Below are 13,548 nucleotides of genomic sequence, written 5' to 3'. Positions count from 1 at the left end.
TATAAAAGTATACAGAATCAAACATTAGATGTAAAGTAAATGAACCAACACAAACAAAATTAACATTACATACTTTTTAGAAGACATAAAATTAGAGAATGTAAAATACAGAAGAATAAATGAAAATAGATTAATACTTGTTACCATGATGCCTGAAAGTTTAAATAGAAAGGAATAGTAGCTTGTTACATCATTAACTATGTACTAAGTGAAATCACAAGCACATTTAATAGATTTAAATAGAAATAAGTGAGTTTAGTTATCATTGCATCAAAAACGCTTTCCCTTGACAAAGGTATATTAAACATAGTGAAATGTTGGGAAGTTTGGCTTGTTTAAGCAAAAATGTAATATATCAAATCTTATTTGCTTAGGCCTGAACTTGTTAAGCGAAGCGCCTGAGGTACCATTTCCTCTTCACTTGTCCGTTTTTATGTTGAATAATAAAAAGTCCCTCTCTATCACAGACTGTTTGAGACACTTGGCATGTTGGCTGTTCTTGTCAATAATAATTAATTGTTTCCTGTTTTGTGGTTCTTGCTAAGATTCCTGCTGTCAGGTAGGAGGAAATTGGAAAGTGTTACATAAAAATTAATTAAAAAAAAAAAAAAAAATAGGTAAACAAATGAGACCGAGAGAAGTTATTTTAGTTTTACAGTGTAGTGTTAAAATGAGTTGAAACTGATGATAATAGTCATTTTGCAGTCAGTGCTCTCAGTGGTTGCATTTTGCACTGTTTTATACAATAAAATGAATTGTATTAAATGGGATATTTCTTTTCTTTTAGGTTATTGGCATCTTAAGTAGGGAATACATCCCAAAGGGAACTCGCTTCGGATCGCTGGTAGGAGAGGCATACACAGTTGACACAGTTCCCAAGAATGCAAACAGAAAGTACTTCTGGCGGGTAAGTAATAAAAGCTCCCTGTTGATGCAGGGACCGGTTCTCCAGATGAGTTGATGCTTAGAAAAAAAATGGCCACTTCCTTTTTTTGAGATCAGCTAATATGGGGGGCTTCCTGTGTGACACACCACATAAAGATTGATATAAGTTCAAAGACACCACTAGTTCAGGGTTATGAGTTAACATGATAAATTAGCTGAGTAAACATCTAGCCCTTTTAGGAACTGGCACATGATTCTTGCAAACAAGTCTTGAAGCCACCAAAAGGGAAACTGCCTACTGTCTTTCTCGCAGGTAGGTTTGCTTTTCTGGAAAGGAATTGCAGTGATAATTCATTGCAAGTGTGCTGTTTGCTGTACGCAGATGTAATCTTAGAAATCATTGAGGACTTTTTGCAGGTGTTTTTAGTCTTATTCCTCCTAGCCAAAAAAATATATAGTTGTTTCATTTCATGACTTAAAAAATATCCGCATTCTGGTGAAAAACAGTAGACTCCATTTTCCTTTACAGCATCCTAATGACGTAGTAGTGGCAATAGGTGCTTTACGGTGGCGGGGTTGTAGGTTATATCTCCAGTTCAGGTTGACTCAGCATGGAAGTCAATGTAAAATGAGTACTGTGGGGGCTGGCTAGATGCTGCCCAGGTGGTGGAAGAAACTGTGAATAATAACAGTATATTAATAATGATCGACATTGTGTGCAGTAGAGAGAGTGTAACCCTTATTGAAGACACAGCTAGAATTGACCACTAAACAGATTTTTCTAATTTCTCGGTATATAATCTTTCCAATTAATAAAAGGGATTCCACTTCTCTTTTAAACCTGTTCTTTTTAAACTAAGAACTCTCTCTCTCTCTCTCTAGTTCTGGTATGAAGAATTTAGTTTGCATGTAAACCCTATGTAAGATGAACTCTGGTTTTTATGGGTTGCTTTTAATCTTAAGTAATTGAAATGCAAGTGTGTGTGACGTCATATCTTCCTTCCCACACTATGCTGCCGTGTCCAGTAATAGTGGCACATAACTCAGAGTACAGTAAATGGTACAGTGGAAAGGTAACAGAGGCTTTCTAAGTAACTTTAGAAAGCATATTCCTCTTAGGTAAAATCTGTACTGTAATGGAACTGCTGTTCTTGGAAATACAAGACTCATAGTAAACAAAAATAATAAAATCTTAACAAGCCCCCACTTCCCCACTTAAAAACCCAATCACACTAACTTCTTACTGTTCCATTTTCTCATAACAAAAACATACACTGCAGAAGAAAATCTCAAACAGATCTCTTTGAAGCGGCCACATATATTTCCCCCCTTCTCAGTTTACAGGAAGTTAACTAAAAAATTTTTTTTTAAAAAAGAAAGTAATTCAGAAGTTTATTGGCACCACATAACCTTGATACAATGGGATTTTTTTCCCAAAGCTGCTATTATTATTATTATTATTATTATTATTATTATTATTATTATTATTATTATTATAATAATAATAATAAGTACATACAGAGTTAATTACCATTTTATCTCAATAAAATGAAAAAGGGAAGGAAAGTTTTTTATTTAGTTATTTTCTGTATGGGTTTCTTGTGAGAAGTGCACAATCATGCTCATTGCTACAGAAACAAGAGTTAGGTAAGCTCTGTGGATGACAAATCATTTTAGACATGGGGCCACCTTATCATTCATGCAGTTCTTGCAGGTGAGCTTCTATTTGCCAGATAGTTTACCGCATGAGCTCAGCATTCCCAGTATTTAGATAAAAAAAACAAGTCAGTGCTTCCTCTGCACAGTTATTTTGCTTAGCGGGTGCAACAGGAAACTGCTAGTCAGTAGGCTGCCGAAACAGAAAACGAGCCTAGCTGTAGGTTCGCTATGAGTCTTATGACGTCAAGCTGGCTTTACGCTGCTGACTCACATCTTTGTAAGTATAATCAGAACTAAAGTAGTAGTAACACCCAGTTTGTCAATCGGTGTGGACGCAATGAGATGCAGAGGGAGCGTTGAAAACAGCACATCCCCGCCCTGTATGTACGTAGCGTGGGCTTCTCGTCGCAATGCAACACTGAGTTATAATGATGGAGAAGGTAATTGATCAGTTTAAATGTATAAATGCTTTTCCACAATAATGGAAAAGCATTTATATATTTATAATTTATGTATTGCAAGAATGACAATGATAGTTAATGTTTTGTTTTTGTTTTAAATTAAAAGCAGGGTTATTTTTAACTTTTTGGTTTTAACCTTCTACAGAAAGAAATCTAAAATAAATATTTTTTTTAAAGAGGGAAGGATAAAAGGGGATGAGATCTGTATACATGTAAATATTTTCATCATACTGTAGCATAATAATATTATAAGGAATAATACACACCACACTGCATAATAAGGCTGTAATTCTACCAAGGGTTTCTGGTGACCTAAATGTATCAATGTCATCCAGAAACCTGAGAGAATTACAGCCTTATGTACAGTTTTGGTGTATATTTGTTATAAAACATGGAAACAACAGACAGAAATTGTAGAACTAGTAGTGTTTATTAAAAATGGAAAAGGTGTTGAGAATAACACTGGAAAAACAGAACTTTAAAAAAAAAATTGTAAAACAAGTGTATTTTTTAAACTTCACTATCATAAGTATACACTGATTAACTTCCATCAGAGGGCATGTGGCAGAGGTAATTTCTTACTAAATTTAGAGTATAAGCATTATTCTACTCTACCACAAATTTCATCCTGTGTTCTGTGGATACAACTTTTAAATCTGCAGCCCTTGTTGTTTTGGTATTGACAGTGTTTTTTGTTGTGTTTATGTACTGGTGATATAATTTGTTTTTAAAATTGAATATAGCAGTTTTATCACCAACTGTATTATACAGTGTGTGTGTGTGTATTATAATAATAATAATAATAATAATAATAATAATAATTCTGTTCAATTGCAGATCTATTCCAATGGGGAGTTCCACCACTTCATTGACGGCTTCAACGAGGAGAAGAGTAACTGGATGCGTTACGTGAACCCTGCGCACTCACAGCAAGAGCAGAACCTTGCTGCCTGTCAGAACGGAATGAACATTTACTTCTACACAGTCAAGCCCATCCCAGCCAATCAGGAGCTGCTGGTGTGGTACTGCCCAGAATTCGCTGAACGGCTACACTACCCTCCGTCTGGGGAACTCATGATGATGAAACTCAGTAAGCACTTTCTATCTTTTAATGATCAAGAACTTGTGGAAGAAGAACAACTAATTCAGTAACTCTGCCTTGATTTGAGATAACCAGATGTCTGGGGGGGTCATTTTCATCATGTTGCTGTAGTATTTTGAAAGGGAATTTCTTACTTGGCAGCACACAAGAATGTTTAAAAGACTTGTTTTTATTAGCCTGATTACTAGGAAATTAGGAAAACTGCTGACTTCAGTTTACATTTTTTCCTGCTTTTGCCCTTATAAATTATAGCAAACCTCTTAGTCTTGAAAAGAATGTAATTATAATAGCCATTTAGGGTGGATGTAGTATTTAAACACACAGCACGATTGTGTGTAATCCCATAGTCGTCGGCAGTTAAAATGTTTTGTCCTAAATAGATTACCAAACATTCTTTCTCTTGTTACCTAACCAGTAACCAGTAAAGTCAGATCATTTAGGTGTGGTGTGGCTCTCAAACTCCTTGTCAACATCATAGTATCTGCCACAATAGCTCTAATTATTGTATGCTTTGTGATGACTACATTTCCAAATTGGGTTATGGAATTTTACTGTACCGTATAAATCTATATAAATGTTCTACATTTGCCTTTTTATCAGGGTGTCAAATCTCAATCTGGATATCACTTGGAAAGGAGGTTTTTTTACATTTTGTTTGAGCTGTACATTAAATTTTGTAGAAAATTCTCTAGGAGAGACGCCCACAGCATTGTGTTTTGGTTCAGCTTTCAGACATGTTTGATTCAATGCAGACTCGTACTGGAGTTTATTTTATACTCAAAGTGAATCAGCAAAGAAAAAAGCACACTCACAGAAGTGTCTCCAGTACAGGGTCAAGATGACTGTTGACACCTACATCTTTCAAGATTAAAAACCAAACCCCAAATATGCTAATCAGGCCACAATGTGCTTAGTAAGAGAAGAGTTAAAAAAAAAAAACATATTTGTATAGAAATTGTCATGAGGGAGGATTGTGCTACATTTTTTTTTTTAACTCTACACCACAAAGCGATTCTATATGTAGAGAATGATACAATAAAATAACATATGCTCAATAACCTTCTGTAAAGTAAGATCTTTTTTAAACTGTGAAAGCTAGATAGCAGCAGAACAGTTAGATCTGATAGCACTGCAAGACTGCTCTGAAAAAAAACTAGGAGCTCTCTAGTGATGCTAAAGTTGCATTGCACTGCCATAAGCACACAAGCTCTTTTATTTTTTTTTTCTTTTAAAGCTCATTCAGTTCTCGCCGTTGACTCAGACAACTGTGTAAATGTGTGGCGGAGGTGGTGACAGTTATTTGGCACAGCTATCTTTTCTTATTTGGTATTTTAAAAGGAAGAAAAAGGTTCATTGATGACTGCTTGAACTTCCTGCCTGACCAGCCCTACTGACAGATGGAGATCTCCCTGATAAGCCCCTGTTTGTTTTTTGTCTAGTTCTCTTAGGAGCTGCAAGCCCACTATCACTGCCCCGATCAGTACCTTCCTGATAGTGGCACTTACTGTGTTTGTTCACTACTGCTGGCTCAGTGAGAGGCATTGATAGCGAGGCGGAGGGGGTGTAGCAGGAGAACATGCTGGCTAAGGACTCGGAGTGGGACTCGCCCATACATGAACTAGCAAAGTATTTTGAAGTGTTAAAATAATAAGAGGCTCTGAAGATCTATGACGATGCCGATAAAAAGCATGCTTTTGTTATGAGAATACTAAATGTCCTGTTCGTACCGTATGTAGCTTTGGTAGTTTTAAAAAAGGGGGTGGGGGGAATAAGAAAGAGGGAGTGTTACTTGTTGTTTTTTTTAAATTTGAATGGGTATTTAATGGAAATGGAAAGGATTCTAATCATTTTTCACACTAATAAGATAATCTCTTAGGTCTATAACTTGGTTTAAAGTGTGGCACCTTGGTTAAAGAAAATCCCTACATGTTTACCCTCTTTTTTAAATACAATTGAAATCTCAAAGTGCAAAGGTTCTGCATTGAGGCTTGTGTTTTTTTTTTTTTTTAAATTCCCCCCCGCCTTGTGCTAAGTGCCTGACGGGGCTCTTTTATGTCACCATAAAGCCTGCCTTCTCATTAAGTGCTCCACAAATCTGGCAACTTGAAGCTCTTGTACAGAGGTCTTCTTCCTGAAGCACTTTGACCTGACAGCTCTCGAGTGATCCTTCAGTCCACCTACCCATTAAAAAAAAAATGGTGACAGGATCAATTATTGATGACACTAAGGGTATGGCCCATAAACTCCAGACAAAGATGCCCCAGGATAAGCCACTGCGTTGCCACTTGGCCTAGGAGTTTATCAAAACAAAAAGGAGTGAAGTATGAAAGGTAACCTGGTCAGACTTGATAGAAAAGGTCATTCAAATTGAAATTTCTGTACATGCCTTTGACTTGATGTTATCTGCCAGCAAACCCTTAGCCCTAAATAAAATGCAAGCATACTGCTACCTAATGCTGCATTTCCTTTTTGTCCTTTGGCAAAGCCATTTGTTATTTATTATAGTTTTTTAAATGATATGTGAAAGTGGCACACTAATTAAGCCAGGTAATTGCTTGGTCTATTACTGAAGTGAAGAAGAAATGCTAATTTAACCTGCTGTCTTTTACTCAGTTTTAAATATTCTAATATGCACTGTTCCTTGCCAGTGTCAAGGTATGGGAGGCAGAGGAATCAGGTTTTAAGTCCACTTCAGCCAAGTATGCCCTGCAGATCAATACCTTTGCTTTAGTAGAAGAGTGGTAATGATGGTTACAAGGCTGATGGAATGCAATTCTCAGCGTCACCAAATATTATTGGAGGGGGGGTGGAACATCTTATGCAGCGTTTTAATGTAAACAAAGATAAAAGCGTTGCCAAGTCTATTGTGTAGAAACCAAGCAGTGTACACTCAGGCTGTGCTCCATGCCAGCTGACTTCCTGATCAGCTCTCTCGCTCTCCACAGTCTCTTGTTTTCATTGCTAAGTGGTTGAACTGGATAGTGAACCTACCATTGTGGTTTGCCACAGGCTGGCTCACCACGCCTATCTCTTCCAGTGAAACCACTGTAGTGTATACTTGAGGACTCAGCATTGCAAGTGCAGTAGTGTTAAGGATAAAAATAAAAGCATTTTTATTTATTTATTGTTAGTTTGTGGTTGCTTCCTGTTAATGATGAAATACTGCTATATCATGGCTATTTTGAATGTATATTTTTTTATTTTTTAGTCAAGGGGAGTCTTAAAACTGAAAGTAAGCTTTGGTTTTTAAGTAATGAACAGAAACTGGTTAATTTCATAATGTAAAGGTAACTACCAAAGTGTCTCAAAATAGGATAAAACTACAATTCTCTGTTTTTGCAAAAAAAATAATAAAGAAAATATATATGAAGATAAGAGACCTAAAAAGCACCCAAAAGGATTATAGAGGTTGAAGAAAGGTACAACCTTGCAAACAAAATTGTGTTTATTACATTCAAGACTGTTTGACAGCAATTGGGAGCTTTGGGGATGTATCTGATACAATGTTTTTAAAAGAAGAATTTAACTAATTGATTGTTGTTTTTCTGTAACGTAGAGCAAAGCCTTATGGACGCAAAGCAGCATGTGACAGAGACAGACGGATTCAGTCAGAAAGGCACAGGAAAGAAAGAGCACAGTGTGAGGGAGATCCTCCGAATGACCAGCAAGGAGGCCAGTGAACCCCAAATGATTCCCACAAAGAGTTTGGAAGACTCCCCCAAGAAGCCCAGTTCGGAGCGACTCTTCTTTCCCCGGGTGGTGTACCCATTCCGTCCCCACATCAACGAAGAGTACTTGAACACCAATGCTGTTTATGGCTTGGACCACCCCAACTACATGACCCACTCCCCCATCCAGTCTTCAGCCACCCCCAGCCCCTCGGCCCGCAGCAGCTCAGACAACAGCCCTCGCAGCAGTCCAGGAAGAATTCATTCCCCTCCCAACCCTTCATCTCAGGAATACGAAGAGGGCTTCCCTTACATGAACAGACTCTACAGCAGAGACAGCTACCATGGCTACACGCCTCCCAGCCACCTATCCCCAGCTTTCTTGCCTTCCTACAACCCCCATCATTATTCCAGATTCCTGATACCTCACTACCCGGTCAGCTGCAACAGCCTAAATGGACTGGGTGCCGATCCAGTTGGTGGCACTGGCGCTGGTGTGAACGGATTGAACAGTTTCAGCCTATTTCCAAGAATGTACACCTATAACAACCTGCTGACAGGTGGCCATCTCTCACAGCACATGTTGAACCACTCGGCCCTGCCTGGTATGATCCCTCCCGAGGGCAGCCGCCGGCTCCTGCTCTCCTCTGAGCCTCACAGGGATCTCCTCATCCCGGCGCCCAATAGTGCCTTTTCCGCCACTGGCCTCAAGGAGAAGCCATCCAGCCCAAGCAGCAGCAGCAGCTCGCCCAATGCAGGCAAGGCTGCCACCTCCTTGGAACACTGCATGCCCACCAAATCTACCTCGGCCGTGCTGGGCATAAGCAGGAGCGAAGAAGCCATGAACCTGAGCAAGACGAAGCGCAACATGACCGGCTACAAGACCCTGTCCTACCCCTTAAAGAAACAGAATGGCAAGATCAAGTATGAGTGCAATGTTTGCAGCAAATCCTTTGGGCAGCTGTCAAACCTAAAAGTAAGTCTTTATCAACTGTTTACTTGGCTTCATTTTTCAAATGATCTTTTAATAAAATTAAAGTAGTAAGACATGGATTAATATGTCGGTGTCTTAAATCTTAACATAAAAATGGAATCAATTGCTTGCTATCCCTGTAGTAAAACTAAGGATTGTCTGCATGTATTGATTCTGATGCTTCAGACCCTGTTGTTATCCTCCGATTTTACCTTGTTGTTTCTCTTCCTCAGGTCCACCTTCGAGTACACAGTGGAGAAAGGCCCTTTAAGTGCCAGACCTGCAACAAAGGATTCACACAGTTAGCACATCTACAGAAGCACTACCTGGTCCACACCGGAGAGAAACCACATGAATGTCAGGTAAGAAAACTGAAAAAAGACATTTACCCGCAGTAGCAGTTATGCAAACATTTAGATTTATTTGCAAACACAATGGACAAGTTTTGCTTGTATTCTTATATAGGTACCATCCCTGCAAGTGCCATCACAGCAGTGTTTCCTTGTTGATGTACCAGAGTGGTGAATTTGATATATTGTTTATTTTCTTTTTTTGGCAGGTTTGTCACAAGCGTTTCAGCAGCACCAGCAACTTAAAGACACACCTGCGGCTCCACTCTGGGGAGAAGCCTTACCAGTGCAAGCTGTGTCCGGCAAAGTTCACCCAGTTCGTCCATCTGAAGCTGCACAAGCGCCTGCACACCCGTGAGCACCCCCACAAGTGCCTGCACTGCCACAAGACCTACATCCACCTATGCAGCCTCAAGGCCCACCTGAAGGGCAACTGTCTGGCCGCTCCCGGCTCTGGCGTGCGATCCCTGGAGGAGCTGAATCGTGTCAACGAGGAGATCGACAAGTTCGACCTCAGTGACAACGCAGACCAGCTGGAGGAAGTGGACAGCATGGACATGGAGAGTGTGGTCGAGAAGCAGATCCTTAACTTGCTCTGGAGGGAGATGGACCTCAAGGCCTCCTTCCACAAGAGCATCGGGAATGGACTCTCTTCCAGCAGTGGCCTTTATGAACCCAACAACGAGATGTCAGTCATAAAGTTGCCTCACAGTAGCCCACAGCCTCTTTCACCTGTAAAGGTCAAACAAGAAACGATAGAACCCATGGACCATTGAGACTGACTGAAGACAAAATGAAAATATGAAAGATATTTATGACTTTTCTGAGAGCTAAGGTGTCTGTAGCAGTTGTATATAATGTTCTCCATTGCTGCATAGCAGACTTGGCTTACTCTGTCAGGGGACTTCTATTCTCAGGACTTTGGCACAAACTGTTTTACAGTCTCTTTTTCACTTATGTTAAAGACAATCCTGTACCCATGATTTATTTAATTTTTTTGTCCGATTTATATATAAATATATAGCTTCCTTAATTTATTATGCAATTTATTATAGTTAAAGCAATAATTGGAAATAATGTTTACAATGATTGGATGATTCATTGTAACAAATATATTATATGTTTTATTTTTTATTTTCTTAGTGGCCATTCTTTGTAGATTTTTGCTCTTTGTCACGTTATGAAGAATCTAAGACTATTAAATATAGAAGTGACAGACAGAACATTTATTCAGGGTTTTGCAAAACAAAAAAAAATAAGAAAGAAAAATAAAGATTTTGTATTGCCAAAGGTGGACATTTGAAATGTTGAACCATGGGATAATTTATGTAAACATTATTGTGTAGTGTTCTGTTTTACATTTTCCTTGTGAAACTTTCCTTTTCCTCAGTATTTGTGTAGAATTGTGGTTAATTTAATTGAAAGCAAAAGGGCATTTTGTAAAGTTTCAACAACAGTTACCTCATTGCGTGTGTCCAGAGGTGATGTGGAGGGGCTGTAATATGTATTGCTTTGCTGCTTGAAGAAAACCAAATAGTCAGAATTCCCACTTTCAGCTTGGCCGAAAGAATGGGAGCAATCCTTTTAGATGTAGCAAGTCGGCTGCAAAGCTTGGAAACTATTATTTATCATTTAGAATCAATGTGCTCTTTGATTCCTTGAAACTAAAGCAGTATCAAAATGAGAAATGTTTGAACTTGGGTTTTATTAGGATTCAAAGCTAACTAAAGTTTTCTTTCACAAACCAAAAAAGAAGGTGGCAATACTATTCTATGTATGAAGTGTGAGTGAGGTTCTTGGTTGTAACCTCTAATGTAGCATTGCCATCTTTTTGTTTTTAATTTAAATTCCCTGTTGCTTTCATGTATAGTGCAGACCAAAACATCACTACTCTATTACAGGACACACTACATGTCTGTAGTGTTTTTAAAATTTGATATTAATTCACAAAGACTTTAATGCAATAACTTTAAGGCAAACTGTCGCTCCCCGTAGACTACATTTATGAGCACCACTGAATGCAGCAGTGCAGCAGTTAAAAACTTTTCTTAATCTATGACCAAAGGTTCCCTGGCTTGTGCTTAATCAATTGAGGAAAAACAGACTGTTTATTTTGTTTACATACCGGTTTACATTGTTATTTATGTGCAACTTGTCAAAAAATGTAAATTATGATATAAATATTGATTGCCCTATCAATGCTTTTGTCTTGGTGTTTTTTTCAGTGAGATGCATTCTTCACTTCTATCAAGTATGGGTGTGTGTGCATGTGACACATATTTTGTGTTTGTTATAAAACCTAAAATGAAAAGGTCCCACATTTTTTCCCCCCTTTTATTAATTATTATAATATAAATATTATAACCCTTAGTCAATTAAAAATAGCTAGAATTACTGTATATAGCAGTACACTGCTGCACAATCCAAACATTCATTTTTTGTATTACATTGTAGAACGCAGAAACACAAAAGTAGAGTAAGAGAAAAAAAAAATGTTTTAAATCTTCATGCTCTAGAGGCATTCAGGTTCAAACTTGAATTCATAAAAGCTACAGCCAACAGTAAACGGCCAGACATAATTTGTAATGCATTAGTCCAGAAATACTGATGTTTTAAGAACATTTACAAATGGATGAAGGCCATTCTAAGCTCATCCAGTTCCCAGTAGTGGATTGATTTTAGAACTTTGTCAAATCTTAAAAGATCCAAGTGATTCTACCTCGACAACATAACTACGTAGCCTATTCCATACACTCACTACTCTTTTTGTGAAGAAGTGCTTTTACATCTGTCCTAAGTCAATCACAACTTAATTTGCAGCTGTGTCCTCTGGTCCTGGTTTCTGTACTGCACATAAAGTATTGGTTCAGGTTAACAATGTCAACTCCTTTTAAGATTTAAAGACGTCAATCATCCCCCTCCCTGCCCCTTATTTCTTCTTTTTTTCAGGTTAAATAAATTCCGTTCTTCCAACCTGTCTTCGTAGCTTGGTCCTTTAAGTCCTGGGATTAGTCTTGTTGCTCTTCTTTGGACTCTCTCCAGGGCTACAGAATGTGTGCATTTGTACTAGGTAACATGATGTATTGCAAGAGCCAACATAAATCCTTTATGACTTTATACAAACTGAACCTTTTTATCTCTTTTAATAGACTGTTCAATTATGCAAAGTATTACATACATTTAGAAATAATTTCTCTATAGAATCTTAACAGGAAAGCCACCTTTCAGTTTCATATTTATGAGAAGATAACATTGGTTCCTTTCAAGTACCATTACCAAGACCTGAATCCTGAATATTGTATACCAAAGCTGCTCTTTGAACCAGTGACTCAGTTGTGACCCCCCTGTCGAGGGAACAAAAGGACTACGCTAACAGATCTCTGCGCCATTTTTCCATACAAGACTGACCTGACGGAAAGACTGTTCAGATAATTACAAATGTTGCTATATCAATATATATATTTAACATTTTATATGTTTTTACACATTTTGTATGTGATCTTAAGCGAATCGCTGTATTAGTTTTTCTATTTATGCGTATTTGTGTGCTCTACAGCCTGTTGCTAGTTGTGTCCTGCTGTGGCCTTGTGCCCTGCGTGAAGCCAGCGGCTCATGCTGTTCCTTCCCAGAGACCCAGCGACATAAGTGGCTGACTTTGTGCTCTCGCCCCAGGCTGCATAGCTCTGACTGGAGCTTATTTTCTTTATGTTTTTGATTTTTAGCACCATATGAGATGTTTTATATTATTTATTTAATTGTTATATTACTGTTTTTTGTTGAACTTTTTTCATTGTGTTATTTCTGTGTTTTACAGATACTACGTGCAGGCCTGTCTGTAACGTGGTGCTCAGCACATGTGCAGAACACTAGCTGCTGGACTCGCTTCTGCTTGTTGCTTATAACTACAACCACAGTATCTCAATGCAGCTTTGGTGACAGCTATTTTAGCATCATATTGTGAAGGCTGTTAGTTCATTCTAACAAGCAGGCTTCCCTCAGTCTCGTTTAGGTACTGACCGAGTGGTTTTGCCACTGGCTTTTATTGTACATTGCCACCCGCGGTAACTGAGACCAAGTGGCTACTTCTGATCCCGAACCGGGACCCAGGTTACCGCACCGGTACTGGTACCAAACAGGTGCCAATCCGGTGCTAAAGTCACCAGAACGACCCGGTATCGACCCGCTACTGACCCAGGGTTAAAACCACCAAACCTTACCGAACTGACCTGGTACCATCCCGGTTCCAACCCGGTGCTAAAGTCACCAAACCGGTACCAACCCGAGATCACTGAACCAGTACCGAATCCTTCCCTCTCGGGTTTTGAACCGTCCGATCAATACATACAAGTAGATTGAGGCAACAACTGTACAACTATACTGTACATTGCATTGCTTGCTCCTTAGATCATGCCCAGGTTCCATCCCTGTGAGACATGCAAGGCCAATCTGC

General features: G+C 38.7%; 1 protein-coding gene across 5 annotated transcripts in view; it reads left to right on the top strand.

Moving 5' to 3' along the window:
* LOC117410651 (PR domain zinc finger protein 1-like) overlaps positions 1-11,297 on the top strand; it is a 65,875-nt gene extending 54,578 nt beyond the window's left edge. For all 5 annotated transcript variants that reach the window (XM_059025650.1, XM_059025648.1, XM_059025649.1 and 2 more), the window contains 5 exons: positions 788-907; positions 3,843-4,095; positions 7,664-8,751; positions 8,982-9,110; positions 9,308-11,297. In XM_059025650.1, the coding sequence (XP_058881633.1) occupies positions 788-907; positions 3,843-4,095; positions 7,664-8,751; positions 8,982-9,110; positions 9,308-9,874 (2,157 nt within the window). In that variant the 3' untranslated portion in view covers positions 9,875-11,297. The remainder of the gene's footprint in view (positions 1-787; positions 908-3,842; positions 4,096-7,663; positions 8,752-8,981; positions 9,111-9,307) is intronic.
* Positions 11,298-13,548: the final 2,251 nt, after the last annotated feature.

The sequence above is a fragment of the Acipenser ruthenus genome, chromosome 6 (assembly GCF_902713425.1).
Source record: "Acipenser ruthenus chromosome 6, fAciRut3.2 maternal haplotype, whole genome shotgun sequence".
Taxonomy (NCBI): domain Eukaryota; kingdom Metazoa; phylum Chordata; class Actinopteri; order Acipenseriformes; family Acipenseridae; genus Acipenser; species Acipenser ruthenus.
This window is presented reverse-complemented; position numbering and strand designations above follow the sequence as displayed.